Source organism: Mercurialis annua, linkage group LG2 (genome assembly GCF_937616625.2).
Source record: "Mercurialis annua linkage group LG2, ddMerAnnu1.2, whole genome shotgun sequence".
Taxonomy (NCBI): Eukaryota; Viridiplantae; Streptophyta; class Magnoliopsida; order Malpighiales; family Euphorbiaceae; genus Mercurialis; species Mercurialis annua.
The window spans coordinates 51,103,864-51,124,713 of NC_065571.1; the positions used below are offsets into that span (position 1 = coordinate 51,103,864).

General features: G+C 31.0%; 2 protein-coding genes across 3 annotated transcripts; both read right to left on the reverse strand.

Annotated features, from left to right (window-relative positions):
- Positions 1-4,066: 4,066 nt before the first annotated feature.
- Positions 4,067-5,992, reverse strand: LOC126670716 (uncharacterized protein ycf36). Its single transcript, XM_050364528.2, has 4 exons — positions 5,484-5,992; positions 5,357-5,385; positions 4,532-4,588; positions 4,067-4,421 (listed from the first exon to the last, which is right to left on the reverse strand). Exons 1-4 carry the CDS (start codon positions 5,950-5,952, stop codon positions 4,215-4,217), a joined length of 762 nt encoding a protein of 253 aa, XP_050220485.1. The 5' UTR covers positions 5,953-5,992; the 3' UTR covers positions 4,067-4,214.
- A 2,280-nt stretch (positions 5,993-8,272) lies between these two features.
- LOC126667734 (serine/threonine-protein kinase EDR1) lies at positions 8,273-16,891 on the reverse strand. Of its 2 annotated transcripts, none has more exons than XM_050360792.2 (13): positions 16,250-16,891; positions 14,491-14,916; positions 14,188-14,291; positions 12,613-13,766; positions 12,136-12,176; positions 11,483-11,585; positions 11,312-11,357; positions 10,094-10,172; positions 9,908-10,006; positions 9,697-9,765; positions 9,545-9,594; positions 9,244-9,420; positions 8,273-8,807 (listed from the first exon to the last, which is right to left on the reverse strand). In XM_050360792.2, the coding sequence occupies exons 1-13, from the start codon at positions 16,697-16,699 to the stop codon at positions 8,729-8,731; spliced, it is 2,877 nt and encodes a 958-aa protein (XP_050216749.1). In that variant the 5' UTR covers positions 16,700-16,891; the 3' UTR covers positions 8,273-8,728. The 2 variants fall into 2 exon arrangements, with proteins under 2 accessions (XP_050216749.1, XP_050216748.1); XM_050360791.2 differs by having other exon boundaries at positions 11,312-11,412; positions 11,517-11,585; positions 16,250-16,890.
- Positions 16,892-20,850: the final 3,959 nt, after the last annotated feature.

The following is a 20,850-nucleotide window of genomic DNA, read 5'->3' on the forward strand; positions in this document are numbered from 1 at the left end:
TCATTTAATCTAATTTATATTTTTTAATCAACTAATTACAAAATTCTCCATTTTTGGATCAGATTATCCTATAATATTATTTTAAAATGTGTAAAACACAAATCGGAGATGAGAGATGCGAATTTATTTTAAAAGGGTTCTCTAATTATTACAATAAAATTATTCTAAATCTATTTTTTACAATAAAAATATAAATTATGAGTAAATCTGACCCAAAATGAAGAGTTTTGAGGTTAATTGCTAAAAAAAAAATATAAATTAGATTAAATGATTTTGTGTTATAAGTTCAAAGGCGTATAGACTTTTTATTCTTTTGAATAATGTAAGCTAAAGTAAATCTCAAAATCACAATGAATCTTATTTCCACATTAATTTTCAAACATCTTGCCAGCCTTAAGTGAATAAAGAAATATAGTGCACAGAAAAAGATATAAGTAAAAGTATTGCATGAGCAGGATTATAAAAAACCTTGCCAAATGCCAAACCCATACTTTTCTCTTAAAAAGGAACAAAGGGTTTTGCATTTGGAGATAAATTAGTAGATTTGCTAATTGCTAGCCGACCAATAATGATATTAAATTATTATTGGATAGGTATATAAAGAAAATAGAAAGGAATTTAGTAATATCCTCTGAATCTGATATGACAAAATTGAAGCCTGCAAAAGACAGTTGTTGAATCAACCTCGTCCATCATCCTGCATGGACAAAGCTTTAATTCAACCCATATCTTTCAACATGCTTCTTTTTATCAACAAATGCCCATTTCCCACATCTAACTTAGCACAAAGATCAAAAAAATTTAAAATTCATAATTTCATAGGAAAAAATAAATAATTTGTCAATTTTTTGATCAATTTATACCTTAATCCAGCATCAATTTCGATGGTAAAATATGTACACTAATTCAAAATTGACAAGTTATGGTGTTTTTATCTATACTATATATAAAAGCACGGATGGGAGGACAGACAAATTTACTGAATAATCCTTTTTAGTTTACTAATAAATAAAGGTTTTATGGTCATTAACTAATTAGTTGTTTAATTAATCACTATTGTAATTAGAATCCTAATTAGAATAGGTAGCTAAATTATTTCCAATTTAATTTTTAGTCTGTAAACAATAACTAAATTGTCTCCAAATTAGTAGGAATACCTATTTTTTAGTTTGATTAAACTACAAAATTAAAATACTATATTTGGTCAATATATTATAATTTAAATTTCTATCTTATTATTTTTAAAGATATTATTAATAAAATTAAGTTAATTATTTAATTATGATTATTATAAAATCAAAAGAAGAATAAATTCAGTATGGAAAAAATTTAATAACCGAATATATTAAATTTACTTTTACAAAAAGTCTTAACTAATTTAATATTAATTATAAATACAAAATTGATATAATTATTATAGATTTACTAATATGTTCATTGAGGAGTTACGTTACGAGTCACGTGCATAGCACGTAATGCGAAACTAGTATAGAATAACAATATATTAAATTATAAAAAAATATTGGCAAAATAAATTTTAATATTTCAACTTTATAACATTCTAATTACAATGTTTAAAACTTAACAAAACATAACATAAGCTAACATTTTTCGTTTTTGCATTTTATACCTCCAATTCATTTTTCAGTAATTCTGTCATCTTTTTTAAGCTAAAAAGTGCAAAAATGCAAAAATTTAAGATTTTATTTGTAACATTTTCAAAACATTGCGATTTAATACCAATATATATTTCTAATATGGTTGTCACATATGCAAAAAAATTGTCGAAAAATATTTAGAATATAAAATGCAAAAAATAAAAATGTTAGAATTAGTTTTATAACATTTTAAATATTGAAATTAAATTTCTACAAATTTGAAACATTAAAATTTGTTTTGCCAATATTTCAATTAATTATAAACTATAACATGGTTTGTTAATAAAACAAAAACTTTAAAACTTAATTAAATGAGCCACCAACTATTATATTTTGACAAATCAAAACGCCAAGCTATGAACTGTTAAAAAATGTTGACGTGGACACCAAAATTTATATTGTACCGATAGCTACGTATGCGTTATTAAACGAAAATTGATTAATGTTTCGATTTGTCAAAATGTAAAAATTAATGAATGATCTTGTTAAATTTTAAATTTATGTTATAATCATATAACATTCCAATTAATTTTTTGCAGTAATATTATTATTTATTAAGCCTATCTGTTTATCCATAACAGTATTTTTGAGGCCATACCATACAGATCTGATTGCACCTTTTTTTCAGTTTGTTAATTTGTCCAATGTTCAGGCGCAAAACGGAGTCCATATACAATGCATTCAAACACAAAGACTGTCGTTTTGTGATGTTAATAGTTGTTATAACCATAATCTCGTCTTCATTACGCATTTGTATTCTTATATATTGTGATCATTTTCGAATAAATTATAATATTTCCTTCTAATAATATATTTAATGTTTAAATAATTCGGACACCCACGAAAATGGGTACAGTGTATCGTATCTTCTTATAGGTATGATCCACAAATAAATGTTATTACTTACTAATAATTTTTTTGATTAATCACCAAAAAAACCACATTTTTTAGCCTTTTTTCAAATGCACTTGCAGTTTTGTCAGCTGCAACCTAATTCGCACTTTTAGTTTTCAATTGCACCCTCAAATACTAAATTGATATCTTCTCATTTGAAAAAAGTTAAAATAAGTCATCTATTTTTAACTTTTTGTGTGGAAAAGAGATCAAACGAGTACTTTATAAAGATTTTTATGAATTTTTTTCGAGTGAAAAAGAGTTCAATTTGATTTTGAGGGTGGAATTGAAATTCAAAAGTGTGAATTAGGATGCAACTGATAAAATTACAACGTCAGGGTGCAACTAAAAAGGGACTATAAGGTGGGGTTTTTTTGTGATTAAGCCTATTTTTTTATTGCATGTGTGCCAAAGTATTAAAGATTAATATTTTTTCAAACCAGGCTTCAGTTTTAGGTTGGGTACACCAAAATACTTCTGAAAACGGTGATATATTACACTATAATTTTACCGCCGATTGATTTTATGTAAGTATTTATTAACTTGTAAAAAATACAAAGGTTAACAATTGTTTTACCAAAAATTAGAATTGTGTTTAAAACGCTAAATGTTGAGCATTTTGTTGCAATTAATCCTTGTATGTTTCATATAAAATTAATAAATATATTCAAAAAAATTGCCATCTTATATGTTTAATTTATCCGACTCGACATGTCACTGACACCAGCAAATAAAATTGTACGCAAAGATATGTAATACGGATTTTTTTTTACGCTTATAGGAGGAATTGTACTCACAATCTTAGCAGAACATTGTCTGGCGCGCACAATATTTGAGCCACTGCATGGACAATATACTCACAAACATCTTTTAGCTTGAAAATGTGGAAAATACTCTTATGATGAGTTTATATACATATGAACCCCGATTAAAATATAGATGGCAACATTAATCATTAAGAAAAACATAAAGTAGTAGATTACATAATAAATTACTAGATATTATGTAAGATGCAATGGCTCGAGGCTTTGGTAGGTTTTCTTTTTATCATAAATTATTTGTTGCAATTAAATCAATCAATGGATTCCAACTTGTTCCCTTACAAATATAAAAGAATTTTAAGTATCAGTTTGCTTGCAATCTATGATCAATTAGTTGGCAAATAAAATTTTCCTACTGTCTAATTCCTACAACTGTGTGTGTGGTAACGGTCCTTTATTGATTATGAACAGAAAAATTAAACACTTTGGTCCCTGTTCAATTAACATATTCAGTTTTGGTTATTTAACCATTTCAGTCCCTTCAATTCCGGGACTAGACTGATTAATTAATCAAAATTTTGAACACAAACCGAAATTAGCTAAGAAGAAGCTTGGATTCAAGAGTTCTAAGACGAAGTTATGTATATGAGTATTATTTACCAGAGAATAATTTAGCTAAGACGACGAAGTTATTTTTAAATCGGCTACTAAATTTGTTAATTAACCACGAGCTACAAGTTGATGCGGCAAATATACATATTTTAATGCTCTTCAATTGTCAATATATTTCCTCCATATGGAAGAAAGTGTCACAGTATACAACATTTATAGCTACATGTAAAGCTGTACAAGATATACTAGCCTATACAAAGTATTAACAACTGATAAATTATATAATCAACTAGGAAAGATCTGGCTCACCACAGAATGCGTCTGGCTCGAACGATCTGGCTGATTCGTCATTGTAAACACCAGGTATAACTCTGTCCTTCGTAGTCACTTTAGATGTTACATAGCCATCAACATTGAAGAAGAGAACACCGCATACGAATAATAATGTTGCCAGGATTATGAGAGTGTTCTTTAATCTGCTCAGTACAGGCTTAACCTATTTCATAAACGGAAGATATTAATATTAGTCTTATACACGAATTGATCTCTGGACCGTGTCTGCTATCAAAGATAACTCAAAACACTCAAAAGATTTATAGCACTCACTGAAAATGAACCGACAAGTCTATCTCGTGCAAGAACTTCAGCAGTCTTCGCCCATATCTGTTGAGAAATTGCAGTCTATTTCAGAACAACATTGTGATTATATTGCGCATTGCAATTTATAGCTCAACTTGACTAACATGTTGCATTTCTAGTGTGTAAAGTTTTCACTTTTCTTACTGTTTCTTGATCTATTTTATTCAAGAATCATGATTCCATGACAAATCATGCTCTATATAGCATGCCAACCGAAACCTTTAAAAATATTAAAAGGGAAAACGACAAAACAATATTTTTTTATAAAAATAGGTTAACATATTTAAATATGAGTTTTACAGTTCCATTCCATTAAATTACCGTTCCAAAAATGAAACATCTGAAACAGACTCAGCAAACTAACTTCGTGCAACATAAATAGTGCTTAAAAGTAAACAATAGAGATAACTGTTGGTTTACCGGAACAAGCACATCTAAACCATTGGCATTAATTTCAACAAAGGTTCATTTTTGCCTCTTAAACTTAGGACAAACAATCAAATAAGGCCAACTCCGTGGCTTTCGATAAAAATTGGCTTATTTCTACCGCCCCGACTTTAATTCGTATAAAATGCTCCAATCATTTTCTCCCATCATCTCAGCTCAGGGTAAAGAGCCAAAATGCCTATTTTAATGTGTTTTTGTTCAAAACCACGAGTTTGGCCTTATTTGATCTTTTGGGACAAAATGAACCTTTGTTGGAATTAATTCAACGGAGTTATTCTATTTTAGGATTATTTTCATAAGAACATAAAATCTAATACTGTTGCATTGCAAATAAAATTCATGTACCTGACCATCATACCATCCAGTCTCTTCATCTGCAAGAGAAGAAATTAATTAAAAACCGCATCATCAAGTCAAATACATTAAAATAATCTAAAGAAACTAGTTCAAATAAAAAATTTAAAACTTTTACATTCAACAGTGGCACTGAGCAATCGGTTGCCAACATAAGCCCAACCCAGATACATTCTCACAACAGCAAGGCTAACCACAAGAATCCCACTCGAAGCAGCTGCAAAAATCGGCTTAAACGGCTCAGTTTCCGGCCTAATAGAGCCATACCAGGCTACAGGTAAGCCGACAAAGAAAGCAAAGCAAGCTCCGGTAAGGAACAAACGAGAACCATACTCAACAATGTCACCGGAAGCCCAAGAAAACGGGAACGAAGTAGAGAGATCCTGGTACTCGTTTAACGGCTGTTGTTCCGTGGGAACAGGACACCCCGTTTCAGACGGAGTGTTGCTGCCGTTTCTAAATGATGAAAAGGGTGTTTTGGGAATTAGGGTTTTGCGGTGGCGGAAATTTGGTCCGGTGAATGAGAGGGCGGGTTGAAGAAGAAAATTGGGTGTGGATGGGGAAAAGAGAAGAGGTACAATTCCCATGGCTGAACTCTATTCTTGCTTATCAGATTTGATTTCCGAAGCTTCTTTCGCTAATTTGGTTGAATCTTCTCCATCAAAGGTTCATTTTACCCCTCAACTTTCATAAAATATCAATTAAGAATTAATTTATAGTTTTGGATAAAAAAAACCCTCATAGCTTCACTAATTTGGCTCGTTTAGAGTAATTAGAGCTGAAGTGATAAAAAATTATTGAACCATTTCTAAGTAAAAAAATTGAAGTGGTAAAACAACTCAAAATGCCTATTTTCATAATACTTTTATCCAAAATGTCTAAAATCAATTATTTGATCTCATTTTTTTTTCCAATTCTCACGCTAAAAATTTGTTGAAATTTTTCATACTTTTTGGACTAGACCGTATCTGAATCAGATCCAACCAAATCATATTAATTTAAGTTTTATTTGAATCCAGTTCGGATATTATATTTACTAATCAAGCGCGCATGTATATCATATTTATATATAGAATCCAGTCATAGTCTTTTCAAGGGGTTGAGATTCTTTCAAGTTTTAAAAAAAACTTGAGGGGTCATGTTCACGATCTACATCGTTCATTGTAATAAAAAGTACAATTTTAATCAAATTAATATACACCATTCATTTTACAATAAACGGTGTAGATCGTGAACATGACCCCCCTCAAGTTCATTTGAATTTGAGAGAATCCCAATCCCTTTCTAAGTTATTACATATTCAAATTGAGTTTGAAATGAAAATTAACTATCCAAACTTTTCATCAAAACAAAAAAACTATCAAAGCTCAGCTCAAAGCAAACAAACGTCGACAAATATCAAACTCATGATTAAGTGTATATTGCTTCATGAAAAAATTGAATCAACAGCCACGATTAATAAGAGCAACATGGGGGATTCGAAAAATAAAAAACTCATTTCTCTCTCTAATTTTTGTTTTTTGTTTTCTCTTCTCTTTAAAAAAAACTTATTTGTCATCTTCATTTTTTGAGGGTGGGGGAAGTGATCTTTCGATTTTGATCAAAGAATCATTAGAATCCATTGACAATAATAATCAAAAAATACTAAATTTAAACGGATCGAGCACATTGACGGTCTAATTGGAAAAGGAGAAATCAAAATATTTATTCCAACAAAATTTTGTTCTTATTTGGTCATGAGATCATATATTACTTTTATTATATTATTTTTCATTCATCAATAAATTCTGGAATAATAAACAAGAACAACGTGATGTTGACAACTACAAAAACTAGACGTGAGAACCATTTATACATTAAGTTTCAATCTTTTTTCCGGAGCAAATGTAAAAATCTATATATCTATAGTATAAAACTGAACCCAACTATGAATAGTAATTTTGGATTCCTTTAATGCCCCTTAAATTTTTAATCATCAGCTTATTTGCTATGTCCTTAATGGAAAATTTCAATAAATTTGAGTGCCATACAATTCCATATTTTTACTTTTCTTTTATATCCATATTTGTCTTTTTATTGTTAAGTGTTAATTCTCTTGCCCTTACTAGAAACTAAATTCAGTTACCATGTGAATATTACTTTTGTGTTCCTTTTATGCCCCTAATTTATTCTTTTTGCTAAAAACAAACATATTACCCCTATTGGAAAAAAATAACACATAAGCTAGCAAAATATTATGACATATATAATACCAAAAAACTTTATTTTTCTGGCTTAGGGAGTAAAAACATTTTTATATTTTTCTATATAAATACTATTTTTCTATTTTGTCTTTTTTATTCTTTTTTATATTATTAATCTTTTTTTTAAGTTGTTGGTGTAGCAGGAGTCGAATCAGTAAAGATGAATCAAAATAATAAAATTTTAAATAGAAAATAGAAATATTCTTTCAAATATGTAAAAACAATAAATTTTGAAATTTAAAATTAAATTTGATTACTATTTTTTGCTTATGTGGATAAGAGCTATTGGTTAAAGACTTATGATTTTGAATATTTTTTTAATTAAGATGAAAATTTTGGTTTTGTATACGGAAATGATACTATGACATTTTCAAAATTCATAATATCGCCAATTTAAGTATAAATTCCGTATTGAACGTCTTTTTTATGTTATTATAAAAAATATTTTTAACAAAAGAGTTGAAAAAAAAATAGATTAAGAGATTATATTTTAACTAATTTGCTACGTATGGGATTTATATTTATATTCATATTATATAATATTTAATTAATATGATAAATTATTTATTTGTTCAATTTGAATTGTCATTTGATGAAAAAATATGAATGACGAAGCGAAGAGAGGGTTTCGTACCAGTATACAAGAAAATGAAGACATGCAGAATAAATATAAACACTTCGGTGATTCTTTTTTTTTTCTTTGGCTTTTTTTGATTCACAACAATCACTTGTGGGAGAGATCACATGTATACAGTTTAGTTGGGATTGCCTACCCAAACAAAGACCTTCCCCATAAGAAGAAAAATTAAAATGAATAATTATTCTTTTTTTTTCTGGTTTGTTTCTTCACTTCACTTTCATTTTCTTTTCTTTTTTAAAAGAATTTTTCTTACAAGTAAGGTTAATGATACTAATTATTTATATAAGCTACTGAAAGCAACTTTCCAATGACATTCTTCACTGCGCTTATGCAGTTGAACCAACGGGCTTGCGCTGAGTCCCCACTTTGATTGAACCAACACTTCCCGGACCTGTTCAAAAAGACTTATAATTGCTCCAGCTCTTCGAGCTCGAGAACAACTTCAACTATAGTACCACCGAGCTCACCACTTCAATGCCATCATCTTTCAACACGTAAATTTTGAATATGACGCAGACGAGGTATAAGCTGTGAAAAAGAGGGCCGCAAGTGTGGCTCCCTGCAAAACCAGTGAAAAGTTGAATATCAACATATAATCCGATTTTTGGATAAGAAAAAGGCATAACACCATTTTTTCGGTCCCCGCACTGTCTTGTTTATGACATTGAAACCCTCCACTTTTATTTTCATAATTTGACTCCTTACGCTTTTAAATAGTGGGTCCTTCCAAAAGTGTTAGCATTGTCAATTCAGATTAATGGCAACTACAATGAGAGTACAGGGACTAAAATTTAATAAGGATAAAATTGAAAAGACAAATAAAAAACTTATCTGAGTCGCACTAACAGTGTGAAGTACACGCACATTATTTTCATGACGGAAGGACCTAACTAAAAGTGTAGGGACTCAATGTTGACAAAAGAGTAGGGACTCAATATCAAAAAGCGGACAAGTGCATGGACAAAAAAATGTGTTTTGCCTAGCCTAGAACTCACCTTTGCCAACAATCATGTATTATCTGCGTAACTATTGGATCTACATCTTGAGGAATCTCCAGTCGTTTGTTCTGGAATCCAACGGCTCCCACAACTTGCATCGGATTCAACCCTTTCCAAGGAATCTGACAGGTGGTCACCTCCCATAAGATCACACCAAAACTGTAGACATCACATCTGACAGAGAAGCCAATCCCATTTGTAAGAGAAACATGCTTTAGATTATTTTCATATAAATATCCTCTTAACATGCATAATTAGTATTTTAATTAAGACATATGCAAGTATTAAGTTCACTCACTTCTCATTTGCGGGTTCATTCCTTAGGACTTCGGGTGCCATCCACTCGGGCTTCATCAAAAAAATAGATTTAACGCTTGTCATTTGGTTGAAAAGAATAAGACAATAGAATTACGAGAGAAAACCCATCAGAAATGTATGATAGAGTCTTACTGTTCCAGCAGTAGACTTTGAAGACAGAAAAGTATGGTGCTTCAAGCGTGACAATCCAAAATCACAGACCTGCAGAAATAAGTATGCGGTGTGTTTGGAAAAAGGTATTCTAATATCCTCCAGAATAATTAAAGAAATCATGTCATTTTTCATTCACACAAAGAGCACAAAAAAGAAAAGATTTGACAGATGAAATTTAGATTCATCAAACCTTAACAACCCAATTCTTGTCAACGAGGAGGTTTGGAGTTTTCAAATCTCGATGCACAATGGGAGGATGGCTCGTATGCAAGTAGTTCATTCCCTTGGCCTGAAAAAGGTAATTTTGCTTGATAGAAAGTAAAGAAAATATGACAATCTAAACCACAAAATGGAAGAGAGGTTTTCCAACTAATACCACATCAAGAGCCATTCTCATTCGCCTCTTTTCATCAAGTAGATGATTGGGACGATGTAGTAGCCTATATAAACTCCCCCTATGATAAAAAGAAACAAGATAAGAATATGACAATAAATAAGTAAGTTATAATATAAAGTTCAGATGAAGAAACTAGGACAATGATAAAACTAATGTTTTTTGAGAGAACTTAGGATAACCATTAAATATGTTTTTTCTTTGCAATAGTATTACAAACAATGTATTTTATTCTTTTACATATGAATTTATAAAGTAAGGGACTTCAGATTCCATTGAAATAACTGATTGAACAAAATAAGCGTAGAATAAAAATGCAAGCATTTACGGCCAGCCCCGCTTAAATTCAAATGTTATTCAAAAGAACATTTTTGAATGTGGATTTGAAATTAATGAAAAAATTGGATTTAAGAATCCAAATAGTGGAATTTTCGTAATTTCAGAATGTCAAGTGTGCGAATTGCGCAATTTCTGGTCTGATTTCATTGGAAACGGGCCAACAAATAATACTCATCAGCTTTGCTAATGAGCTTCGTCGGTTTTGGGCCAAATTTATTAGGTTAGACCTCCAAAATTGCATTTTAATATTTTTAATTAATAATGAGGTGGATTTGAAATTTAGGAAAATATTAGTGGAATTTTAGTAATTCTGCCCGAATGTGAAAGTCTGTGAATTAGGCGATTTTTGGAACCAATTTCATTGAGAACAGGCCAACAAATAATATCATGAGCTTTGCTAATGAGCCTCGTTGCTTTTTGGCCAAATTCATTCGTTTAGGTCTCCAAAATTACATTTTAACGTTTTTGATTAATATATTTAATATTATTAGTTTTTCCAGGGCTTTACTTCTCAGTATAGGATTAGAGTTAAGATTAGACTTTTATTATTTTCTTATATATATGTAAACGTTGAACTTTAGAGAGGTAGTAACTGATTGAATAAATAATAAAGAGCGTTTTCTGTTTTGTTCCTGAATTCCATATTCTTAGTAAATCAACAATTGTTGGATGTCTAATTACTAGTATTCCTTGAATCAATGGGTTTTAAAAGCTAAAGTATGGTATTGATATTTTGATCAACAGATTTACAAAATTAATCTTAGTTTCTGGTACTTCAATTTTTCACCAAAAAATTTAAAATATTTCGACATAAATGGCCACCGAGACAGCACAAAAGAGAGAGAGAAAGAAAAAAAACACCTGGGCAGGAACTCTGTTAGTATTGACAGGTGCGGCGGGCGAGTAACTGCTCCCATGAAAAGAACAACATTAGGATGTCTCAATCGTAACATAATCTCAGCCTGCATAATTCAGTTTTGTTAAATTGACTATTACAAGAAAAGAAAATCTTAATAATGAGGTTCATTTTACCATACAAAAGCCAGCATGCAATATAAGTGCTTACTTCACATTTGAACTGAACCAATGCATCTCCAGATAAATCTTGATCCAAGAATTTCTTTACAGCAACTTCCTGGTCATGCATAACCAAATATATGACATTAAGATAAATAACTAAGCCTTTAGAAATAAAATACTAAACGCTTTAGAAGTCATACTATAAGCTAAAATTTCAAACAGCAAATCCAAACAAACCAACTAATTCATGTGAAATTTATTGCAGAACCATTGCCTATAAATAAAAGGGTTAATTACAATTACCCCCACTAGGTTTCGTCTGAAATACTGTTTCCCCCATGAGTTTTTTAAGAATACTATGGGTTTTAGTTAGCTGAAACATAAAAGTGGGGGAAATAGTGATTTTTTAAAACTGAGGGGGGAAACAGTATTTCAAATATAAACTTACGTGTAACAGTAATTATTCCTAATAAAAAAGTTATAAGCTTCGCAACATCATAAAAATTATGTATAAATATCAAAGCTGGTAATTTCAGAAGCAATCAATGTGCCCCTAAGTACAAGCATGTACATGTTATATAACGGAGGCCAACAAGATGAGCATAACCTATTTTATAGCATGCACGTGATATAATAACAATACTATGTGCGAGGACATCACTTACAGTGCCATGCCAATCTCCATGGTACACCTCACCGTAGGAACCTGCATAACAGGATGTCAGCTGAGACTAGTTATAAAACAAGCACATAGCAGTTATACAAACATCATACTTTGAAACCAGCTGCATCTTCAAAAATTAAGCAGGTATCTTCTTAATGATAAATGATAACAATCAGAGACGCCTTGGTCCCATAATAGTAGGAGGGGTCTTAATGGTAATACATTTTACTCATTGGTCAGCCCTTGAGCTCCTGACTATTAAGCAATTAAATAAGAGCAATTTGTCCAAAATCCTCACGGAAGTAAAACTATTAAGGGAAAAACCATACTCTAAAGAAAAAGCTATAAGAAATGTTGGAAGATGGAAGAGCTCTCGGCCCTAATGTCAATTCTCAAACGCAAAACAAAAATTTAAAAATGACTCCAACTTTTTTTCTTCTATCCAAAATTACATAACTATATAAAAATGATTTCATACCTATACCGATACGTTCACCAATCTGCAAATCCTCCCATGGAATTTCCCATTCCGCAACCTCACCCAGCATTGGTTGAATTTGATCATTGTAACCATTGCAAGAAATATGCAGACTACTGTTGGCCGTTTCAGTCAACCTCGCTGTAGATTCTTTGCCTGCGTCGATATTTAAGGCCCTCCCAAACTTTTCTGGAAAGCACCGGCTATAATCACAGGCTATGATATCTTTAGATTGTAACCGACAAGAATCTAATGCTAAAGACAAAGAAGGTTCAAGGACTGGATTCCCATGAACTTTTCTTCCAAGAATTGCTGGCGGGTTATTAAAAACAGTATCTGTACCCACACCGCCTATCTGCCATTTTTCTTTGGTTCTATTACTTGTAGCATCAAAGGGCAAAGACGCCTGAGAATTGAGGAAATTCGCCACCATTTCTCTTTGTTGTTTTTCCTTCCTTTCAGGAATCCATCCTTGCTCAGTATCACACTTGACACTGTTCGGTGAATTATCCTTAGTTAAGCGTATAAGAGACTGACTATCCCTTGATAATTTCTTACCAGAATGACACTTATATCTATCATCTGGATATACCCCATTTTCCAAATAAACTGGTTCAAATACCTTATGTTCACCCATATCCTGCTGTTTCATATCTGCAAACAAATCTGGAGGAGGAGATGCACCACTTTCCAACAAGACAGCATGTAATTTCTGTGCAAATTCAGGATCTTTTGCAGCAGAGATAACATACTTAGAGACGTTATTGACTTTAATGTTTTCTGCTGACGTTGAGCTTCCAGCGTCTGATGGATTTTGATTTAATTTATGAGATGATGGAAAAAGTTTCGCGAACTCCTGTTCAAATGTCTCAATTTGGTTTTTCTCAACCTGGCTTGCATGAGCTTCAATGGGTTTAACACCTACAAACAATGTCTCCTTTGTCCTTGCAGGGCCAGCCTGGCCAACTTTCTCCATATCAGATGAAACTGCTAGATCTCTAGGTCCTTGACCCACTAACAAAGGTGGGCATTGGGCAGTTTCGGTAAAATCAGCAAAGCCCCTTACCTCAAAACCAGTGTTCATGAGATGACTACTGGGCACCTCGGCAGGAATCAATGTTCCAGGAGCACCCATGAGATCAATTATGTACTCACTGCATAAAATGCATCATCATTATAAATATTCCCATTACTTTTAATAAAGAAAAAAACATGTAGAAAGGACAGAGTCATTTGTTAAAATCAGCAGAAGAAATCCAACAAATTACTTCAGCAAATTACATATTACACAAAATATAGATGAATTGACATTTGACCAAAGTTGATCATATTCCCTAAAGGTAACATCCAAAAATCACTAGTTCTCTTTTTAAATTGTTTCAACAACATTAACTATCAACAACATGAAAATACACACAGAATCATACTCCACCACGATATATCAGAAAACATCCGGCATCAATTTGTGTGTATGCATAGTATCTAACATATACAAAAAATCATAACAGATAATTCATGCCACTTGACAAGAATGATACTAAATTAAAAAAGAAAAATCAAGTGAAAGATCATCACCTTCCATTGCTAATCTTAATCAGATTTACAGCTCCATCGTCGGTGCCAGTGTAGTAGCTCCCCTTAACCAGCATGCAAGGAAGATTAATCCTATCTGCTAATACCTAACAGAAGAAGGTTTGACACAATTAAGAAAACAAATTCTATGAAAGACTGAAAATTCATACAAGATTAAAAGTATCTAGCAACTTGCAGAAAAAGGTTAAGATGTTAAAAAGTTGGAAAAAAAAAAAAACAGGATTCCCACATGCTCTAAAATCAGTCAGTTTCACTTACTACCATGAGTTAAATAGATCTCACAACCTTAAAAAGCAAAGCCCGGTGGCGAGAAAGTCCTACATCAATATGTCCAAGGGGAATAACAATGGAGTTCAGAGCATTCCGTAACTCGAAACTTCTCCCGGCCCATCTTAATGAAATCTCATCAGCATCACCGACTGGACCTCCCATTCTGTCAACAACAAGCTCAGCAAGTTTCTGAATCAAGTTACTCAACAGCAAGCCATTCTCCAAGGACATGACAAAAGCTTTTCTCTCCAGCTCTCTCAATTCAGGATCAACAAAGCGATTTACCGAAACCACTTCATAATCCACGTTATCTAAAATGGATAGAGCTTGCAGATCCATTAATAATGGCATCTTGCCTTGAATAATGGAATTTGAGGCAATGCAATACACATCATAAAAGCCATCCATTACCTTTTCATTAAAATTTACAACATTATAGCTCTGCACGAAAGAAACAAATTATAAGAAACTCAACAGGTGAAATAAGACATCTTGACCTCACAAGTCTAGAACTGCTGCATAAAATTCTCGAGAAAAATGCCAGAACTATGCTCATTTACAATTTTCAGACCAGACATAGTATTATCCTCCATTGTTCAATATACTGACTCCAATAAAATGAGACCTCTACTCCATGACTGACATAAGGAAAGAAAAGATAGAAAAAGCATGCATGCCCTTGCATCAGAGCTTCATCCCATTTTGGCCAACAACAGAATTTCATCCGACTTCAGTACATGTGAATTCTAGACTGTAACATTCTTTTAGGACACATACAAAAAGATATCAGAAAATAACTCTATAATTGACAATATGAAGGATATAAAGAGCTTCAATAAACCTACAAACAAATTAGGTCAAATGCTTGATTACTGCTTTCAGTTTTCATGAGCAATAGAGCAAACTAAGTTCAATCAAAGCACCTCGACCCCAATAAAATGTACGTAAAAAGAGGAATTTATTCCAAATCCAATAAATAAAAAGCAATTCCATTGCCTCAAAATTGATTATTAATGAGCAAACTAAGTTCAATCAAAGCTCCCCGACCCTAATAAAGCGTAAAAAAGAGAGGAATTTATTCTAATTCAATACATAAAAAGCAATTCCATTCCCTCAAAATTGATTATTTATGAGCAAACTAAGTTCAATCAAAGTTCCTCGACCCTATTAAAGCGTTAAAAAAAGGAGAAATTTATTCAAATCCAATATATGAAATTGAAAAGCAACCCCACCATCTCTAAATTGATTATATATTAACTAGTACTTCTCATAAACACCAAAACCTTTATTTCCTAATGTAAACTAACTCAGTTCAATTATGGAATGCAATTAATCCCAGTTCTCAACAATAAACATCCTACATTATATGCCCTAAGAGTCAACAGCACATTAACTCAAACCAGGAGATTGAATTAATTAATTTTAACTTCATACGGGCAAAACAATCCAGAAAAATCAAAAATATCAATTTGGAACAGAACGTCAAGAACTGCTAGAATACAGAAACTCAACTCGAATACAACAGACTTCTAATAATATAAGAAATATAGCTAAACGAATTTAAGCTTAGTAAAATCCGAGTTCTCTACGTAAAAATTAATAACATGATAATGTAAGTAATTAACCCCAAGTTAAGATAATAATTCAAAATCAAACATACAAACAGAAGTCCAAATGCATAAAAAATGATCCAGATGAAAAATTAAAATTAAAGTCGTAACCGCGTGAGATCCTAAAAAAAACAAGTCGTCACTGAAATCTAAATCACACTTACCCAATAACGAAGCGAAAGAGAGTCATCATTAACAGAATCAGCAACAGAAAGGGAAGCCGGAGCCGAAGCCGGACTAGCCACAGGACAGCAACCAAGGCTAATCAGTTTAGCAGCGTCGATCTGAGCCGACTCAGGATCCGTACGCGTATCCGGATCCGATACGCTCATAGCCATAGCTAACTGTACCTGAAATTCCTCTTCTAATAAACTAAAATCCACACCACCGCCGGTGCTATTATTACTCCCTCTACTCTCCACCCCATCTACCACCGCGGATGATAAATCAACTGCCGCAGCTGAGCTAGACACTGTCGCGCTAGGGTTAACAGCCGGCTGCGTAGATGTCGCCGCCGTGGAGGTAGTCGCCGTCCCCTCCGATTGCAAACGGTGGTGGTCATTGATTCCACCGCCGATATGCAATTTTCTCAGTAGATGCTTCATCTTCGACATCGATCATTAACGATTTAACTAAAAAAATTGATTATAATTTGGATTTATGAGAAGATTCTGTTACCGTATAGAGAACACTTCTTCTTCTTCATTAAGCTTCTTTTAAATTTTTTTAATTAAAAAATTAACTGCTCAACACATTCCTTCTTTCTTCCCTCCATTACTCTGTTTCTCTCACTACGCTATTTCTAAATTTTATTATTTTGACAAGTCAATTTAGCCTACCATTACTGTGTTCCTCTGCTTCCATTCTCATTGCAATTTGTTTCATCTTCACCGTTTATTTCTGTAATTTGTTTCGATCCTATGGTGGGCGTTGTTTTGGTGATGTCATGAAAATGGGAAATTAATATATTTTCTTTTAGCTAACGAAATAACGCGCATCATTAAAAATAATGCGAGATTTTAGTTTAAGATAAAGTTATCCAAAAAACCGTTCCTTGTCCCTTTTTTAATTAAATGGATTGAGAGTTTTGATCTCATCGAGCCATTTTTGTTTGGGTTAATGACAATTGTGTGTCTCATTTGCTAATTATTTCTTAAATTATCCCTAAAAATGAATAAATTTCCATTTAGTCTCTTACAGACCGCGGAACTGTTCAGCGGTTTGTGTAAACCGCGGAAAAGTTCCGCGGTCTAGCCTACGTGGCTCCTCGCTGGCCAGTCAGGAGGAGCCACATGGGAAAAGCAACCGCGGAACACTTCCGCGGTTTGCTTTGTCCAATGTGGCAATGTGGCTCCACCTGCGTCCACCTGCGTCCAGGTGGAGCCATGTCTGCAGACCGCGGAACACTTCCGCGGTTTACCCCAAGACACTTAAATATTCCGCGGTCTGCATGACATAAATGCAGAAAAAAATTTAATCGGGAGCTAATTTAAGAATTTTTTTTAATTTTATAGATAAACATGTCATTAACCCATTTTGTTTAGCTTAATTGTTAAGTAGTATATTTTTCACTAAATGTCAAAATATTTATTAAATTCTATTTGAGTTTTATTATTAAAGTAAATAATATCATTTTTATTTAAATGACATAATTAAAATCGGTAATCTCAATCGGTAAAGAATGAGTTCTAACATCTCTGAAGTCTCTAAAAGGCTGTTTGATTCAACATTCGGAATCAGAATGGGGATGTGAATGAGAATGGGAATAATTGTTTTCATATCTTGTTTAGTTCAATAAATTAGTATAGCAATGGAAATGGATGATAGTGTGTTATTTTTTTTAAATATTATTTATTATTATAAATTTATATTATTTTTAAATTAAAAAAATTATTTTTTATTTTTTAAAAATATTTTTTATTTTTTAAAAATATTTTTTATTTTTCTTATAAAATATTTTTTGTTTTTCTAAAAAAACAATTTTTTTTTAAATTTAATTTTTTCAAAAATATTTTTTATTTTATGAAATCAAATTTAATTTCTTTTTAATAATTTTATATTATTAAATTTATTATTTATTATTAAATTATTAGTTAAATTTTATTTTTTATATGAATGCAAAGTCCATTTCCATGAAAATAGAGGGGAATGGGTGATTCCCATTGAAATAGTATCTCATTTCCATTATCTAGTGATTTTAGATAAACCAAATACAAACATCGAGAATCATCCATTCCCATATCCATCCTTCCTTCTTCTTTTTACGAACCAAACGGTCGCTAAGTTCAAACTCTATCTCAAACATAAAGTGAAGATTTATGAAATTATTAGAGACTGACACTATACAGTTGTAGATTATAGACGTAAGACGACAAAAAACGGAAAAGACTTTGATTGGATGTTAGATGCAAACATCATTTCGTCAAAATGACGCTTACTAGTAAAGCAATACAATTGCAAGACGGCGAATTAATTGTAGTTTATTATTGTCATCGTAAATAAAGCAATGCACTTGCAAGATGGCGAGTTAGTTGTCGTTTATAGTAGTTATTGTAAATAGTAGAATTCTACCTAGTAATGAGTTAATCTAAATATGTAATTATAATTTTGAGGGAAAAAATAACATAAAAAAAATCTTATAATCAAATAATTATATTGGACTAAATACTAATTGTTATAATTGAATCATGCATAAATTTAATTTTAAATTGTATGCTGAAATTTAGAGGAAAAAATATTACACAATATCTTTTAAAGATTGCCTACTTTAATTGGTAGCGGAATTAGCAGGAGTTAATATTAGATATATTTTAAATAGATATATTGTCTGCAAGTGTATTAGAACTTTGGCCAACCGGGCCAAACCTTCAAATGTAAGGAATTTGACATTAGTATAAAATAAAATTGTAAGAGATTCAGCTAAACAAACTATGAAAAGTTCAGGTGATTAAAAATAAGTTTAGCCTTTTTGTTTTTATGATACGACCACAGAAGCCAACGAGAGGCCTGTGACTTAGCTTTGAATTGACCTTACCTTTTTAGCATTCATTTCCATTTTCAATTTTCTATCTTAATTTTGTTTTAAAATAAATTTAAGCTAATATTTGTTTATTTTATAAAATATCGTTGAAACAACTTTAATTATTCAAACAATAAAAGGAAGGAGCATAAGTAACAAATTGCTAAAATAATAAATTTAGTAAAATTAAAAAATAATAGTAAAAGAATATTTAAAGTTAAATTTCATACAATTTAATACTCCTTGTGTCCCATTCTAATTGAGAAAATTTTCATTGCACATTGTTTAAGAAATTTTAGTAACTTTACTTTTATATCCTCATATTATATTAAATGGTTCATCACTTTTTAAAAAATGCTTTTAAAATGCATTAATTGATGAAGGTAAAAGAATAAAAGTGGTGTGGAAAATATTCCATAAATAGAAGTTTTCAAATAGAATGGGACACTCAAAATAGAAAATTTGGTCAATTAGAATGGGACGGAAAGAGTAATAAATAATGAATTATAACTCAAATAGGAGAAATTTTTATATAGACTCAGTCACCATGTCATCCGTGAATTAAACCTATCACATTATGACACGTTATTAAAACTGTGGCACTGTCGTAATATTACTGTTCAAATGTGTAAAAAAATAAACAAAATTACGACAATGCCACTATTTTAGTGACGTGTCACAATGTGATAAGCCATTTCACGGATAACGTGGTAAACTGAATCTATCTAAGAATGTCTCTTTAAATAGTATAAGCGATGAACAACAGTCTGCTAGGTCGTGTGATCGATTCCTCCCACCAACACTCCCTTTTTCCTAATTATCAAAAAGAAAAATGCATATTATTAAACTAATTATGCGGGAGTAAATGAACTTTTATAAAAGGAAGATTATGTGTGAATGACCTTTAAAAGTTTTTTTATCAATACCTACCATGATTATGCAAATTGATTATATGCGTCCAAACAACTACTACTACAAATTATTCAACTTTATTCTACTTGCCAATATAAATAAAATTAGGCTTAATTCCTTAAAAAACCCTCACCTTGTAATTTTTCTTCGTTTATACCCTGACCTTGTAAAAACACCATTTGTACCCAATTTTGGGTTTTTATGTTTCATCTCTACCCAAAAGCATTAAATTGTACTTTTTTCATTTGGAAAAGAGTTTAAAACATACTTTTTTCTATTTTAAAATATACAAATAAATCCTTAAACTTAAAAAATAATCAAATACATCCAAATAATTAATTAGTTTTTTTAATTTGATAAAATAATAAAAAATTAAAAAAAATATTATTATTTTTAATTTTTTTTGTCGGAAATATTTTTAAAAAAGTTGAAAAAATTAAAAAAAAACGAAATATTTTTTAAAAAAACTAAAAAAATTATTATTATTTTTAATTTTTTTGTCGGAAATATTTTTAAAAAAGTTGAAAAAATTAAAAAAAAATTCGAAATATTTTTTAAAAAAACTAAAAAAAATTATTATTATTTTTAATTTTTTTAAAAAGATGGTATTTTTGTACTATTAATAACATTAATATCTAATTCGTATATAAGTTAAAAATGAAGAATTGTTTTAAACTTTTTTCCAAATGAAAAGAGTACAATTTAATGCTTTTGGGTAGAGATGAAACATAAAAACTCAAAATTGGGTACAAATGGTGTTTTTACAAGGTCAGGGTATAAACGAAAAAAAAATGCAAGGTGGGGGTTTTTTAAGAAATTAAGCCATAAAATTAT

Bases quoted from the DNA above. Each gene is read 5' to 3' on its own strand.
- LOC126670716 (XM_050364528.2), bottom strand. From the start codon at position 5,952: ATGGGAATTGTACCTCTTCTCTTTTCCCCATCCACACCCAATTTTCTT. The intron at 5,386-5,483 runs GTAAAAGTTTTA...CTTCTCTTGCAG, and splicing joins GCTCAGTGCCACTGTTGAAT to ATGAAGAGACTGGATGGTAT. The intron at 4,589-5,356 runs GTACATGAATTT...ATTTCTCAACAG, and splicing joins CTGGATGGTATGATGGTCAG to ATATGGGCGAAGACTGCTGA.
- LOC126667734 (XM_050360791.2), bottom strand. From the start codon at position 16,699: ATGTCGAAGATGAAGCATCTACTGAGAAAATTGCATATCGGCGGTGGA. The intron at 14,292-14,490 runs GTTGTGAGATCT...TTCTTCTGTTAG, and splicing joins ACCGGGCTTTGCTTTTTAAG to GTATTAGCAGATAGGATTAA. The intron at 11,586-12,135 runs GTAAGTGATGTC...ATGCATGACCAG, and splicing joins ATGGAGATTGGCATGGCACT to GAAGTTGCTGTAAAGAAATT.